The sequence below is a fragment of the Parus major genome, chromosome 1A (assembly GCF_001522545.3).
Source record: "Parus major isolate Abel chromosome 1A, Parus_major1.1, whole genome shotgun sequence".
In the NCBI taxonomy this organism is placed as follows: Eukaryota; Metazoa; Chordata; class Aves; order Passeriformes; family Paridae; genus Parus; species Parus major.
In genome coordinates, this window is record NC_031773.1 from 62,733,420 (window position 1) to 62,749,964 (window position 16,545).

Below are 16,545 nucleotides of genomic sequence, written 5' to 3' on the forward strand. Positions count from 1 at the left end.
CCCCTGGTGCCTGACTCTGTGGGAGATAAGATGCTCAGTTACTGAAATGGGATATGTGTTGTGGGCAAAACAGAAAAGAAAAAGTTTAGCACAAAAACACCAGGGTGCATAAAAAACCCAAGAGGCTTTCTTCTTCCATGTGATCTTTGTCTCTAGACTATTTACCTTAAGATTGTGTGAGCTAATCTACAGTACAAGACTAATGCAACATTCCAAACTGTACTGGAAAAACAGGACACTAGGATAACCACTTCCAAGCTGGGAGAGACACCTTCCTTTCTGATAAAGCACTTGGACACCACTTGTAACTTTGAGGCTTTTGTATCTTTGGCTGTTATCATTCTTGTTTATTGGCAGTGCAATACAATAATTATTTGGGGTTTTTTTGTTATTATTTTTTTTTTTGAGATGGAAATCATATTTTCCTTTGGGCATATGGGCTGGCCTTAGCAACTGCAATTCCTTGATATTTAGAAAAAAATTATAATTAGTAGCCAAGTAGCATGTCCCATACTCAACCAATAGTCCCTGCTGGACTTCACATCCATAGATCTCATAGACTCCTGTGTGTCTATTATTTATCTGCAGATAATTTAATTAATTACAGCTCAAAGGCTCAGCTGAACAATGGAGGTTCCTTGCACACTGCAGTGTATGAAATTGCTTCTTCTCCCTGACAGGAAGAATCTGATTCTCTGTGTTACACATCTGTGCTTCTCTTTCCTTGTGCTAAGCCAGTACCTCAAAAGGCAAGTCTGGGGGATAAATCATTCTGCACTACTGCACTTAGATACAACTATCTTAGCAGCTAGGCTATAATAGTTTCTACCAATTAGTGACCCACAGACTTTGCTCTTGTTGTTACCTCTCAGTTCTTTTAAGACTGCTCCTTCTAGGAACACGTCTAATCCCTGTCTGTAGAGGGGAAGAAAAACAAGTTACACTGGGTTTTTTACAAATCCTATATTGGGTCAAATGTTGCCTTCCTAAAGCTCTTGCATATTTAGTGGGACTGATGAATTTCAATCTGAGAGCAGAATTTGGCCCACATCACCCTGAAGTGTCCATTAATTCTCCCACACTCAGAAATAAATCAAGATGAGATTCCTCTCAAGCACAATGAGCCTAAAATACAACCCATGCTGCTCACAACAGGAATTCAGCTTCAGTCAGATGGCTTTCTTTTCCTCTCTCCAATATGCATCAGTGAGAAGAGGGCAGGGTGCTCATTCAGTCCCAGGATGTGCCCTGCACATCGCAGGACCCACCAAGGGTCCACGCGGTTCCATCACACAAAACTCGCGGGCTGGAGACGTGCAGGGTACGGCTCATTCCCCTCTGCTCACCTTGGGAGCAATCCTTGCTCCCCCCAGCCCCCAACCCCAGCACTTCCTTGCAAGATCTTGAAGCCACCACTCCTATTTACACCTTTTAGCCCATGCCACAACCCTGTGTTGCCACCTGTCAGTCACAGCTCCATTTGTCTCCAGGAGGGTCAATCAGGAGGAGAAGGAAGGAAAAGAGAGGGAGGACCTCTGCATTGATTATAAATGTTTGGGGTGGGAAGGAGAGAGGGGGGACAGGAGGGAGGGAGAGATGGAGATAGATTAGAGGGTAACAAAACTGGAGAGGAAGATAAACAGAGCCAAAAAGAAAAATGTCCTTTGTTCATTTAAATGGCTCTCTGCTCCCAAGCCCTCTGCATGACTAATGCCACGCTGTGGTGTGTAAACCTCTTGGGCACATAACACAAACAAAGCATAACTCGGCCTGAACAAACAAAGGCCTAAGCAACAGTGATTGAATTCATCTTAAAACAACAAATCAATTCTTCCCTATTAATGCCCTAAATACCAGTGTAGGAGCACTGTCCTGTTGTAATAAACAGCCATGTGTTCAATTACCGTCTGTTTTCCCAACTACTGCTCTCTCCAGTAATTACACCATGCAATGCATTCTACATTGACATTATATTAATGTGCTGGGAGGAGAAATCTTAAATACGAATTAAATCAAGGCTAAACATCTCAGAAAGCCTTTCCAAGTCACACAAGTGCTAACAGGGCATTCTTCAGCAGAAACCACAGCCTGATTTTTCTCTTCATTCACTTTTCACTTTCATCGTCTGGCTAAATAAATAAATTAAAAAGCAAGCTTGAAAGAGCTCTATTGCCCCAAAGACCAGCACAGCAAATCTTTCATAAGCTCTCTAAAGTCCACTTCACCTGTACAAGAAAGCTCCCCAATCAGGAGCGTTTCGTAAGTATCAGCTTACCTCACATCAGCCAAACAGCAGCAACGAAACCCCTTCAACAACAGACAGGTGACAAAAAAAAATGGGGCAAGAAAAACAAAAGCAGAAAACTTCATGGACTGAGACAAAAGCAGAAGAATAAAAGTTTAAGAAAAGGTTTCTTACCCTTCTGCAGAACTGTCAAACAACTTCTATAGACTATTGAATAGCACACAGCAAACAGACCAAACAAAAGGTATGATGAAAGACGTATTTACTCGTGCAGGGCTTCTTTCCCCCACCTCAACCTTTCTTTCCTTTTCACATACACCCACACTGCACCGTTCGCATTGTGTTGTTAAATAACCAATAGCAACCCAGAGGAAACACTGGAAGGGTTTCTATGATGCTGTCAAGCACCAGACAGATGCTTGGCAGTGTCAATATGTTCTTTACATTTCTGTTGTGCCAAGGTTTGAAATTAAAAATAAAATAGGAATAATAATCATACTGCGAGAGGAAGAGAAAGATGAGTTAGTGCATGGATGTACAATGAACTTTTAAATCAATGGAGTATCATCCCACCTGCTGGGTTTTACTTCAGCAATTTGATCTGTTATGGAAATAGACAAATAGAGCTTTACTTTCTGCTGTGTACTGGGCTGCAAGAATTTTTATAGAAAGCAAAGTAAAATTCTGGGATATACCAACTGCAGATTTCTAGGCCCTCTAGAACAGACTCCAAGGTTCTGGCTGCAAAGAGAGGCCAAGTACATCTATGTTCCAAAATCTGCTCCAGAATGAAATGCCCTAGGTGCTGCTAAACTTTGTGGACTTGAGGCTTCAGAAGGCACAGAAATTCGCACATTTGGAGGAAATCAAGTTTTGAGAGCTTTTCTGACTAATATTACAGATTGCCCTCAAAAGCACAGTGTGTAAAATTCAGATATATTTAAGTGTCTGGAAAACAACTGTTCATTTGTCCTTCTCAGGTCATTAGACACAAAAACACCCCCAAAACCTCACCAGGTTTTTCAACTCATTTTTGTTTGACTAGTTCGCATTTTTTCATTTCAGCTGCCAAACCAAGTCAGGGGAAAAGCTGTTTCCACCTGACCCAAAGTGTTTTATTTAAGCCTAATTGAAATGTTTTCATTTCTCTTTCGGATTAATCATCTTAAACATTTAAAAACAAAAAAATATCATTTCCAAAGAAACATTTTGTCTAAAAATGTTGACTGTTCCAAATTTTCTACTATTTTTTGGCTAAAATTAACTTGTTGAATTTCTAAATGCAATCAGTCCTTAATAACCGTGTAACAGGTTTTAGGGTGCTTAGGGAAGAGAGTTCCCCCCAGCTCTCCTTTATCTGGTTTCTGATCACTTTTTGAATTCATACATTACAGAAATCATACACATATAGCACGCTTTCTCCTCAGGCAATGCAGAAGCCACAACACAATTAAACTGTAGGAGAAGGAAAGATGCTGAAAGGAATTCTGTCTTCCCAGTACAGCTTATGTACAAATGCAGGAGATGTACACAGATGTGTAAAGCTGGCAACCCTCAAACCACCTTAAAAAGATCAATGTTAAACAGACATGTATCTAATAAAATCAAGCAACAGCTCCAAACTTAAGAGTGTTTTTACAAGGCTACTTCATTAGCTAAACAAGCAAGTGGGAGTTGCTGCAAATGTTGCTCCTTGCCTTACTAGAGGCTTTCCCTTGCTTCTGGTAAACAGAAGACACAAGACAGCCTTGTGAATAGCTCATGGCACAGACTGAGATCTAAAGCTAATCAGACAGGATGACAGGTCATCTTAATCAACTTCAAAAGCCAATCCACATGCTTGTCCCAGCTCCTCACCTCCCCTTCCCACATTACTCTCTCACTCATTTGGCTGCATTTCCCCCTCCACTCGCTTCCCACAAATTGTGCTGTTAAGAAAGAACGCAGGGAGCCCTCCAGGTCTCAGCATCCCGGGCGCAGGTGGTGAGGAAAACTTTGAAGTGAGCTCTCCACTAACTCTAGAGCTGGCCGTGCCTCCTCCGTGAGCAGCTCTTATTAAAAAAAAGACCAAGCATCCACTGGAACAAAACCAAGCAGGCCTATTTAATTAGGGCAAATACTTGATATCCACTTCTTCATGTTAAACCGCACAGCACACAAGCCTGGGAGGTCTGATTAATTTTAAAATGCACGGTCGTGACAAGTGCCTCAGGGGTAAGAGAAAGGGGAAAAAAATCCCACAAATCCTGCTAGCTCAACAAATAGGTTTCAGCTAAATGGTGTGCATGTTGCCCAGATTAAGATGTTACTATTCAGCAAGGGCTTGAACCTTTAATATGAGGGACAAGAGGCCTGAGAAACAGGTGGCTTGCTCTTCACTCTCGAATAAATGACATCCCCGAAAGCTGCGGCACACGAGCGCGCAGAAAGAGCTGGCACACTCCACCATGTACATCTGGGTATTGCAGTCTGGGGCAGAGGTTTCTCCAGCAGTTATCCAAAGACTGAGATGAAGGTCAGAAAGCTAATGGCTTTTCCAGGGGAGGGGGAAATGAAAATAAAATAATAATAATAATAAACATTAAAAAGAGAAAGAGCACACACAAAAAAATAAAGGCAAGCTGCTAACTGATCTAGGTGGAATAAAACAGGGGAAATGCACAGCAAAATGACACGGGGTCAAAAGTGACAGCAAATTTTGAAAACCCCTACTGAAATGAATCACAGCTGGTGAGGAGTCTGGCTACCTGGGGGATAAAAGGCAGACAGGAGCTCAAATAATTATTTTTGCCTTGCTGAACCACCTACATGTCATGTTGTTAAAGATGGGAAGTGAAAAGAGAAAGCATTTTGCTTTGGCTCCAGCTTGCTCAATATTATGGAGTGAACATAACCTAGAAAGAAATTTTAATTGTAGAGATTCATCAGAGAAGACTTTCATTCTGAACCAAGGAGGGGGGAGAGGGACTGCATCTTCTCTCCAAAAGCACTAGTTTCCTGTATCTCACTTGACCATAATGCTTTCTTCTGTATTTAAGATGCTGTATCAGCACCTCAGATGCCTTTTTCAAAAGGAAGAAGAAAAATCCAAAAGCTAAAAGCCTTTGAGGATATAAGAAGAGAGAGTTGGAAGGGAATCTAAGCAAATTTTGAAAACATCCCCTGAAATAAACTGTGACTATCAGGCTAAACTGTTGGGAAGGAAAACACTTAAAAACTGAAGGCAACAAATGAATAAACTTAACTTTGAGCAAGTCAGAGCTGGCAAGGCTTCAAACTAGGCTACCTCTGTTCTAGAGTTAAAGCACTTGTTAATAAAAATTTAAGCTACAGTATTTAACAGGGCCTTCTCTTCACAAGGGCCTATTTTGCAAATAAACTTTCAAATGTTTTAATTATTTTTTATTTGTATCAGCAGCATATGAAGGCATACTTCCAACATGGCAGGGTCTTTGAAAGAAGCACACAGAAGTTTGATGCTGGCCTGCTCTACAAGAAAAGACCCATTTTCTGGTGCCAGACTGCAGAGATGAACATGGAACCACACAAGGCACCTGAAGCATCCTTCCACAGCAGCAGGAGCGCAGGAACAAAACTTGAAAGTACTCAACTGCAAAGTACCCTTGTTTGTCCTTCAGTGGAAAAGCATTACAAAGCCTCTTCAACACATACTCTGTCAAAGGGGCAGTGAAGAACTAAATAAAAGAATTTTAAACCTCAACCAATTACAGTATCCTTAGGCCTTCCCCGAATCTGTGCACTTTATTTCTTCCCATCTCATCAGATGTGATTTAAAAACAAGAGTCTGCATTTCAAAGGCCACCCTTCCTGTGCCCATGAATGGCCTGCTTTGGAATCTATGGCTTAAAAAGAGGGAGACATCTTGATTTTTTTTAAAAGCTTTGCTGATTAAAAGTTTGATAATGTCAGGAGATACTTCAACTAGAGAGCCTGAATTCAGTGTGGCTCACTTTTATAGATTACAGAACTGCTTAAACAACAGTCATTTGAATTACCACATTAACAGGTGTTGTGATTTATAATGTAAACCTAAACATCAAATACAAATAGCCTTTGGGGGATGTTCAGAAGACAAAAATCATGCCCAAGAGGCTCTTCTCATTCCTTTTTTCACGACAAGTAATTACTTATAGTACTGCTGCCTACTATAATACATGAAGCTCTAGTACTCACATTGCCTGTTAAAGCTCTGCTAACACACATATTCCCTTCTTACTAAACAGCTGAGATTAATTGCTCCCCCCTCTGAAGACCTAAGGACTATAAGATCAAAATTTTGGAGCAGGAAAAATATTAAACAGAATAAATAAATAATTTTTGTGTGTGTGTGTTCATATGTATTTATATCTGAACACATATAATACATTATATATGTGTGTGTGTGTGAATGAATGTATGCATGTGTGTCTTTATGGAAAATTCAAAGTATTCCTTTAAACAGCCCAACTGAATTGAGTTTCAGAGGTCTTTACCAAGGAAGAAGGAGCCAAGCAAATAAATGACTGTACCCACACAGGCTCATGTGCTCTGTCTCTGTCATCAGGTAGATGTTTAAATGATCCCTCTTTATACAGAACTGCTACGAATTCCACACAACAACATGGATCTGGCCTCAGAAGAGCCACTACAAAGGTTTTAAAGACGAACAGATGCATAACCTGTTAAAACTATATATTGCCAAAATGGAAAAAGAAAATTGATCCTTAATGAAAAGTTAGGATATGTAAAGAGACAAAGAATACGCTAGCTTATTCAAAAAATAAGAAGGAATTTACTTGTTTGCCTCTTTCTTTTCCAGAAACCAAGCCATACATTTAGGGGAAAGGCTACAGAGATTTCAGATATTTAATTTTCCACAAGCACAGGCCATAAATTAAAATACAGCAATCGAATCACATTAATAGTGCAATGAAAAGCTAAGTGGCTGCTTTGGTCTTTTCTTTCATAAACTTGTGTCAAGCTCAGTGACTTCAAAGAGATTTCCATTTCATTTCTACAAATGAGGAGAACAGACAGACAGAGAGCCTCTGCCATCCTCTGATGCCTGAAGAAAACAGAAGAAAAACATGCCTGTATCTCATTCTCCTAATGATTTTAGCTGCAAAAGGAGCTTGGTCGGCAGACGACCCTCAGGGCAAGGGCTTGAGGTCTGTCACAGTGTATAAGGCTTCTCCAAACCCATTCCATTATCTTCATTATTGTATACCAGGAATAAAAGGGGACTGACTCCTCTTCTGAAGCTCAAGTTAGAAAGGACAGAATGTTTCATGTAAAATAACACTGTGTGACTTCAGTAATAGGTTTATGCCTTTGGGGGCCTAATACTAAAGCTGCATATAAGGATTTTCCACAGAATTTGAGAGAAGAGAAATGAGCACTGTATTAGTAATGAGTAAAATTCCGCAAGTTTTAGATTCGCTGAAACACTTATGTCTCTGTGTCAGCATGACTCATTGTCAATCACATACTTGCATCCAGCAGCAGGAAAATGGCAAAATTAGGGGTAAAAGAAAAAGAGCAAGGAGCTTTAGAGCTAAGTATAAGCCCTTATAAAAACACCCCCCACCCCAGCTCACAGGCAAGCAGGAAAAGGAAGTGATGAGCTTTTGGAAAAGTAGTGTGGGCTCCTACAGGGCACATCAACCAAGGGTATGTAGACAACAAATCTACATGAAAACCATCTTTATGAGGAGTGATGCTTTCCTTTTCAGCTGATGTGTGAGTACAGGGATGTGTTTATGTATGTGCACGTGTACAGGTGTGCACTGCTGCACTCTGAGCAGTATGTTTAAAATATAAAAATTCTTGTCCTTTACTGACAAAATTTATTAACTTTTACTTTCTAACAAAAATAATTGAAGAAAACCATTTCCCTTGTATCAATAAAGCTGCTCAGAAAAGAGTCAAAACCTGTTATCAATATTTTGGAATATCTCACTTGTCCTTAAAGCCTGCTTCAGAAAAGAGAAGCCATTTCCCTGACTGATATGGGGTTTGAATTGAGACCTAAAGTTGTCTATGCAGCCCTTCCCTTTTTGCTGATTTTGAAGAAACAGGCCATTTGAGAGAATACTTGAAAAGCACGTTTCCCACAGCAATTCAGAAGACTATTTCAAACAATAAAAAGAGAGCAAACAGAGCCCATTGTACAAGTTAAATAATATATAAACTTTTGAGTACATAGAGAAATGGGAATCTGGCTCATATCTGGTCTTTGAAAGATTCACAGGAAATTGATTTAATTAAACCTCAACTACTGGTGCAAATGTTTCCCTTTTTTCCCGAAGGGAAATAAAGTATTATATTATTCTTGTTGACATAATGCAGCAAAGCTTAACCAAGATTCTTGATCTTCATCCCACAAAGCTTTACAAACTAGCAAGACTAATAATCATTACTGAAATATGCATTTATCACAAATTGCTGCATTTTTACCTACATGTACTATCAAAGATTCCCACTTGTAACACCTTATTCACAGGGAAATTCATTAATATGCTAATTATCTGACTAGCAACCAGTGATGACTGACAATTTTACTTCAGCACTACATGAAGAAGACATGACAATAATTTTCTGCTGGAGTTCAAACAGAGAAGACACTGTGTTGCATCAGTATATAACTCATTTAGGGAAAAGGACTCATATTTGTAGAGGACTTCTAAGAACAGTCCAGCCATCTGCACCCAGAAATATTTATTTTTTAATTAGCCACTCTAAAAACAACCATGTTGGCTGAAGGGAAGGGGGAGGGAGGCATGTCAAAATGATGTATTTGTCCCTCACCAACTTTCAATGCTCTTATGCAAGTCTAATTTTCTTCCTAGCCAGCTCACCTCTCTGGCCTCCTTTTGTTTCATGTCCCATTTCCCATTCTCCTCTAACTTCTGAACTTTTGTTAGTTCGCTTTTAAGGAGAAAGGGAAAAAAAGCTCAACTCTTTCCTATTCATTTTTGCCTGGATGGGGAGTAAGCAGAGACATGAATATGGCACCCTCATAATGATTTAACTAGGGCTTAATGAAATTTTCATCACAACCTGCTGTTCAATTTAATGGCCTTTGAAAGACAATAGAACAATGGCTAGAGGGAAGAAAAGATTTTTTGTTGCACACATTTGCAAAGCCCAACATTCAGTTGCTCCCCCTCCTCTCTCTCCCAATCTCTTCACAAAGCTGTAGATCTTTTGTTTGTACTGTATATTTTCATTTTAGTAGAGCTGAGATTATGCACAAGCTCTGTAACCATTCTCATGTCTATCTGTGGCCTTTCCTTAATGGAGTCCTGCAGCTTGTACAACCTCATACTCAACAGAGTATTTATACATTGCCCAGAACTCCTTGTTCCTTCCTCTCTCAGATAAAAGCCTGGTCTCCTCCCCACCCATTCCCCCCACAATCTCATCCATCCAAAGGCACAAGGTATGTTATGGCAACCTAAATGCAGAAGACATGTTGTAAGTAATATTAAAAAAAATGCTTAGACAAAAAATTTGTTTCCCAGCAAACCCTTACTGCATGCTCCAGTCAAGGAAAGCCTAATTTACAATCCTGTCATGCTTCTGTATGTGCCAGCGTGTTTGTGTCCATACTTTCATTCCAGCATGCAGGTTGTCCTTAAATTTTCCTGCAGGTGCTGTCCCTTCATGCATTAGACTGAGAGCCCTGCTTTTAAACATTTGGAACAGATTTCCATGACAGGATAGGCGAGTGTAAATGAAAATAGTCTCATTACTGTGCACTGGGAAACCAGGCTCAGTATGTTCACACATCTTCCAGTCAGGACTTTGCCCAAAAGAGGAAAAAATTAAAAATCCTAACCTTTGGCCTTATTCTCAGCCCACAGAGCACAAGTCCTATCACCACCAGCTGGAGAGAGGGTCTCAAAAAGACACCCCTTCTCTAGAAATGACACCTATAAGCCACAGCTGAAACTTGCTGGCCACATATAATGCAGGGAACACCTGCATTCCCTCCTCTGTCTGTAGAGCACCTGCACCTCTGTTTGTAGATAAACAGAAGATGATGTGTCCCACACAAAAGCTTTCATGAATTCCCAATTTAACTTCTTATCTTTCAAATAATGGCATGCACACTAGATCATTGCACAAAAACACTGACATTGAAGATATCTCCTTTAGTTCTAGAAATGGGGAGAGGGGAGTAGTGGTGTAAAAGCCCCCAGGTGATTAAAACTAGCTTGCCACAGACATATTGAGAAGGTTGCAACCGTAACAAAAAGACCACTAGACTCTCTTTTCTGGGAAAAGCTAAAAATGTTAGCTATGATGGGACACTGACAGAATTCACCTCTAATGTAGAAAAGAACTGTAAGATCTTTAATTCTGCCAGCAAGGAAAAGCAAACGGAGCAGAAAACGGCACGATTAAAAAGTATATGCACTTTGTATATATATATAAAAGGATCTGGAGGAAAAAGAAAAGAACACAGAAAATTTTGGCCAGCTTCCCAGGCCTTACCTTCTGGCTCGTTTTTGATGAGCTCTTCCATTTTCCTTTGCTTCAGGGTGTCCACGACATCGGCGAGGCTCCCCTTGCGCCTCTCCGGGGTTCCCAGCGCTGTGCTGGACAAGGACTCTCCGCTCTGACGCCCACCTTCTTCTGCCTTCAAGGGTGAGGTAGATGAGTTGTGCGGCGCAAATGAAGACATCACTTTATTGCCATCAACTTCCTGAAAGGGGAGAAAAAACAAGATGAAACGTTCCTTTCTTTTCTTAAAGAAGGGGGAAAAAAATAGACGGAAAGAAAGAGAGAACAATCCTTTGTTCTTTGAGTTCATTGCTATTTGTTCTTCTGTTGAAACCTTTAAAAAAGGCATGCAATGCTTCAAAAACACCCAGAACAAAGCCTATCTATAAAGTATAAACCAAGATTACAGGCTGGAGTGAACAAAGATCAGCCTGCAAGAGAGAAACATAAAATACAGTTTTTCCCTAATTGAGAAGAAGTGCTGTTCTCATAGGTTTCCTAATAACAATGGTATTGATTACCTGTAATTGTTTGTTCTTTTACAGCTCACTTTCTAAAAAGAACTTCAATTTTTACAAGGACCATTAATTTCCTGACTTTTTCAAGTACTTAATGCCTTGATTGGCTAATTGTTTTAAGAAATAAAATAGCAACTAAACATTAAATGTCCATCACCATATGACATATTTTTACTCTCAGTTCAAGCAGTTCTCCCATCTATAAAGGATGAAGCAATTGCTTTTTGTTTTCTAATTCTATGCTCTCCTGTCTTAAACCTTAATTTCTTGTAGAAACATTATTTTTCACAAAGGTGGTCCTAATGACTTTCCCTGGCAGCACAATGGCAAAACTCTGTGACTTCCTGGAACATTCACACAACCCTCCTCACGTGAGAGTCCACAGAGGTCTACTCATTAATTTTAATGGAAAGCAAAACTGGTTCCAGCATCTTCAGGCTCGCCTTCATTAATGTGAGAGCCTTCTCCTCCACCTCTCCTCCAACATAAAGCAACGTTCTCTGCACATATTCCTTCTCCTTTCATGTCTGTTACACTCTACCCTTCTGTACACATCTCCCAAACCCATTTTCTCCTCTGCTAATATATGCCATCTGTACCTGAAAAATTTAGGTCAATGTCTCCAAACAAAGATTTCAGCAGAGTAATACACTGCATAAAATATGATGCTGTAAACATGTATAGTTTTCATTTTGATGTGATTTTCCAGGTTTGGTTTTTTTTTTCACTATCCTATTACTTTACATTTTTGTACTCCAGCTGTTTAATGAGTATTTTTTCTTAAAAAGGCCACTGGATCATCTTGTGATATGAGTTACAGACTTGCTTGAAAAAGTCTTAATAATTTTAAATTGTTTTCATTTTTTCATTTCATTTCAGAGGGTATGAAGGTGATACATGTATCTATAAATATGCACACACACATTTTTTAGTGATTTGCATTATAATTTTATATTTTTTTGAGTAATTTTGATGTCTCTGCTCTAATAAATCACAGTAGTCCAGAAAACATATATACTTTTATAAACAGAACATAAATTGCTACAACTTATTTCAATAAAATTTGAGTAAAGCTACATGGAAAACATTCAATAAAGAAAATACATCTGTTTTCACAGGCTACTTTGTTGTGGCAAAAAGATTACCTATGGTTAAGAAAACTTTTAATGCAAACAGTTTTGAGCAGCTTGAATGTGTTATACTAGTGAATAAATTCCCTAACAGAATCGGATTTAACTGAGATTACAATCTGGGCCATCATATGCCCCAAAACCCAAACCCAGTGATGTTAATGAGAGACTTTCTACTGACGTCAATGAGCTTTTGACCAAGCCCTAAAAAATTTTCCAACTCAAATCAACAGAAGTGCTCCTTTTTTTTTTTTTTTCCTTGCAACTCCCTCCATTTTTGTTCTGCACTTGGAAAATTCCTAGTTGCTAACACCAGACTTCAAAACTTAGTTGAAGCCAAATGCAATTTTTTTCCACATACAGACTTGAATAAACTGATTTTTTAACACCAACCTAAACAAGAAAAATGGTTAACTTCAGCATCATTTCAGATTTTATCTAAAATTCAAACCATAATCACCAAGCGGCAATTTTTTTCCTACACACAAGGCTAAAAGAGGAAATATCTTGAAAGCTGCTTTCTTATTCACACTTTGAGACAGATAAGCCAAATATCATCCTTAGTTACAGTTCTTAAATCTACCTATGCCATCAGTCATGTACAGGAACAGTGTGTTTCTTCATTTTACCAGGAACTAGTTCCTTGTTTTAATCCAAAGCAGGTTCCAAAGCCTTTTGCTCCTGTTTCTGTGTGTCACATGCTGGTCACAGACACACAGAACTTGCAAAAATCACCTAAACCTCAGGTATCACCACTACTGTTTCCATGTATATTTAAGGTACATGCAAGTGTGGTTTTTTATGTAAAAATATATTCTGAGTATAAAATATTTTTTTAATAAGAGAAGAAGCATAAGAACACAAGGACTGAAAGATTATATAAAGTAATATCAGCTGGTTTTCAAAATCACAAATTGCTTGGCTTTTAAATGAAACTCATGAAAATGAGTTTAAGTATTTAATTTAAGTATTTTTAAGACTCTGTCTTGCTTTGTGGGGAAAAGGAATGGTGAGGGGACAATGCAGTAGTCTGTGAATAAAGCATCATGAAGGGACTCTGAATACTCAGTTCCTAGTTCTTTCCAGTGTGCTGTGAAACCACAGAAAATATCACTTTTCTTCCCTGCATTTCAGTTTCCTACTTGTAAAATGGGGACAAGTAATCTCCTATATTATAAATGTCTTGGAATGATAAATTCATTAATAACAGAGATACCCTCATACTACAATGTTGGCTAAAAGCATTTATAATACCACAGTTAGAAAGACTTCATAGCTAGATAAGAAAGGGAAGTCTTCTACATAGATTTTTTTTTTTAAAAAAAGGTAAATTATATAGTAAAATATACAATCAAGAAACCATTCCCCCCAGAAAAAGTTTCTTTAGACCACTTGGTTAGGTGTGCATGTATGCAGTGTTTGCATATCACATACATGGCTATTTATACACTTGTGGGATTTAAGACTCAATCAAAACACATATACAGTAGGGGAACAGCTGCAATCACATCTCAGTGGGCTAAATTACAGTACACCAGTGAATTATTCATTCAGAAAGATCTGTAGCAATCACACATCCACTGCGTGATTTGCAATCCGAGAGGAATCCTCTCCTTTCTGTACCGGTGGATGAGAGCACACCCCAGCTTCTGCTGCTGATGACACTTCTACGTGTATCCTCCAGCACACCAGCTCCAGAATCTGCTTTCCCACAAGCCCAGGATCCTTTTATTCTGTCATTCACAACAACAACAACAATGCAAAACATGCAACAGTTATCTTGGCTTTCACTTCATGTCCCTCTCTTTCATTTTGTTCTTTCTTATGCCATTACTTGGAGACGTGAAAAAGCTCTCAATGGGTCTGGATTTTTACTACTAGCACGTAAAAAGAAAGGATACTTCCACCACATAAAACCTGCTCGTGTCATAAAGCCAAAAAACTTCAAGTAAAGTAAATCCTCCGATACTGCACACAAGAGTTTAACTATTCCCCTGAAAACACTCAGAGAAATCCTTAATGGCAAGAAAGATATGTCAGCAACAGTTTAAAATTAATCCCCTGAGAAGAAGTTCCCTCCCAACAAGCGAGATTTAGCAGGTTCTTTTTTTAAAAGGACAAATTGACGTGACTTTCTTCAGTTTAACTGAGAGAAAAGCAACAACACTGTAAAGTGGTATTAAGAAACATCAATGTCTACTACTGACGTTTTACAATTAAGTCCATCAAGCCACACACAAGACCCTTCTCTCAGCCCCTAAAACAGCAGACAAACACTTTTCCTGGAGAACAGTCTCTCTCAGCTGCGTAACCATTTCACCTGTTCAAGTTTGATTACATTCCAGCCTCTGGCACTGTTAATCCTGGTAACAGTTTTATGCAGGCAGCAGCTGCTTGGTGGATGGGGCTCTATTGTTCATTTGCATTGCAAATTGCTCTGCTAATGTGTGCTGGCCCAACATCTCCTCCAACTCTGAGCTGGGATCATACTCACCAAACACCTGATGCTGCTGCTTCTTGATTTCCCACTTCGGAAAGGCAGACCAGGACCTACTCAGATCTTGCTGAAGCAAACACTCTAGGCCCTCCTTTCCCCCACAAGCAACAGCAACAAAAAAGGGACCAGACCACCTTTCGTGTCTTCTGCTTCTCTTCCAAGCTAGAATCCACAGGAAGACTTGTTCATTTCCAAGAAAGTTGCCTCAACATTGCTAAACAGCTTTCCACCTATGGAGGAAATACCTCTTCCAAGGTTTAACGATAAAACAGGCTTCTGCCCTTTCGGGATGAGGTCAATAATCTTCCTTTGTTAATCTTGGGCAAGCTTTACTTAATCTAGCCCCCTTGTCACCTTTGTGATTGACAGGAAAAGTCATGTCACTGGACAATGGACTTGTCCTCACTGAGCAATATCTTTTTTAAAGATTACACAATGTTACCCTTGCTCTCATAAAAAGTGCAAACATTGTGCTGTTGAAAGAAACTCTTCATTCCAGCTGTATCTTTCAAATTGTTTCCCTCTGTTTCCAGGGTCCAAGGGAGGCCTATTTCAGTTCTACAGAGGAACATTTAAAGGCTTAATGAAAAGAAACAGGTTGTACTCGGTGAGATTTCCAAAATATCTTAGTGCTCTAAATAGATCTCATCTTCTCCTTCCTCATCTAGAGATGCACATTATTCCTGTCTGCAATTAAACTCAGACACTCTGCTTCTGTGACATTAAAATTTTGTCCCAAACCAACCAAGAATCGAAGCAGAAGAAAACTGAGAACTAAGTCTGAAACTGTTAATTACCACCATATGGTATGCATGAAGTCTGCATCTGCAGGAAAAAAAAAAATAAAAAAAAAAGATATCATGAGACTCAAGCTGCTGGTTTTGCAGCCAAAAACACCTGGAATAAAATACTCATGTCTTTAAAACAAGCACAGATATTGTCTGATTTTAAGAAGCCTGTGATCCTAAAAGCAACTGAAAAGGTTCTTTTTTGCAAAGCTGGAATTTTGCCCATACTTCACTTTTAGAATGTGTAAAGAAGACCAAAAGCAGGGGTTTTTTTTCTCTGTTTTCTACATTAAACATGTAGGCCTATCTATTTTATAGTCTCCATAGTGACCAGGAAGCTGGTATGACATAACAGATAATCAGAAAACAGAATACTCTCTTCTGAAGAATGAAATGATTCTCCAGAAATTTAGCACTTTTTTCCTATTTTTTAAAAATTTATTTTCTCCAATCATGTTTTAGGAAATGAGTATCTATGTGTAAATCCAACAGCACATCTACTTCAAGGGAAAATCTGGAAGCTGTAGAAATACTTCCATTGCCCACAGGAGGCCCACCAGCAATTATGAGAAAACTCGACATTTCCATTATTTGTTAATGTTTAAAAGAAACAAAACAGACACACAATATTCACAAAGCAAGAATTATCTTTAATTTTTTCTTAATTTTCCATTTACAATCTTTGCCTTAATTAATGCAATTAACTTATTTCAGAAGCGTAATTGCCATCGCCTTTCGATGGGAATCGTATTTTGAAATCATTTAAGCCATTTGGAAAACTGTCTCCTTCTACATTCTGTGTCACAGGGGCTGCAGAGAAGGTATCACCACAAACCTGTGTGGTTTATGGTGGCTGTCA

The 16,545-nt window shown here is 39.0% G+C and overlaps 1 protein-coding gene across 9 annotated transcripts in view; it reads right to left on the reverse strand.

The window, feature by feature from the left end:
• The window catches only part of SOX5 (SRY-box transcription factor 5), a 618,882-nt gene that overhangs the window by 210,543 nt on the left and 391,794 nt on the right, over positions 1-16,545 (reverse strand). For all 9 annotated transcript variants that reach the window (XM_015627613.1, XM_015627615.3, XM_015627614.3 and 6 more), the window contains one exon: positions 10,745-10,955. In XM_015627613.1, coding sequence (XP_015483099.1) covers positions 10,745-10,955 — 211 coding nt within the window. The remainder of the gene's footprint in view (positions 1-10,744; positions 10,956-16,545) is intronic.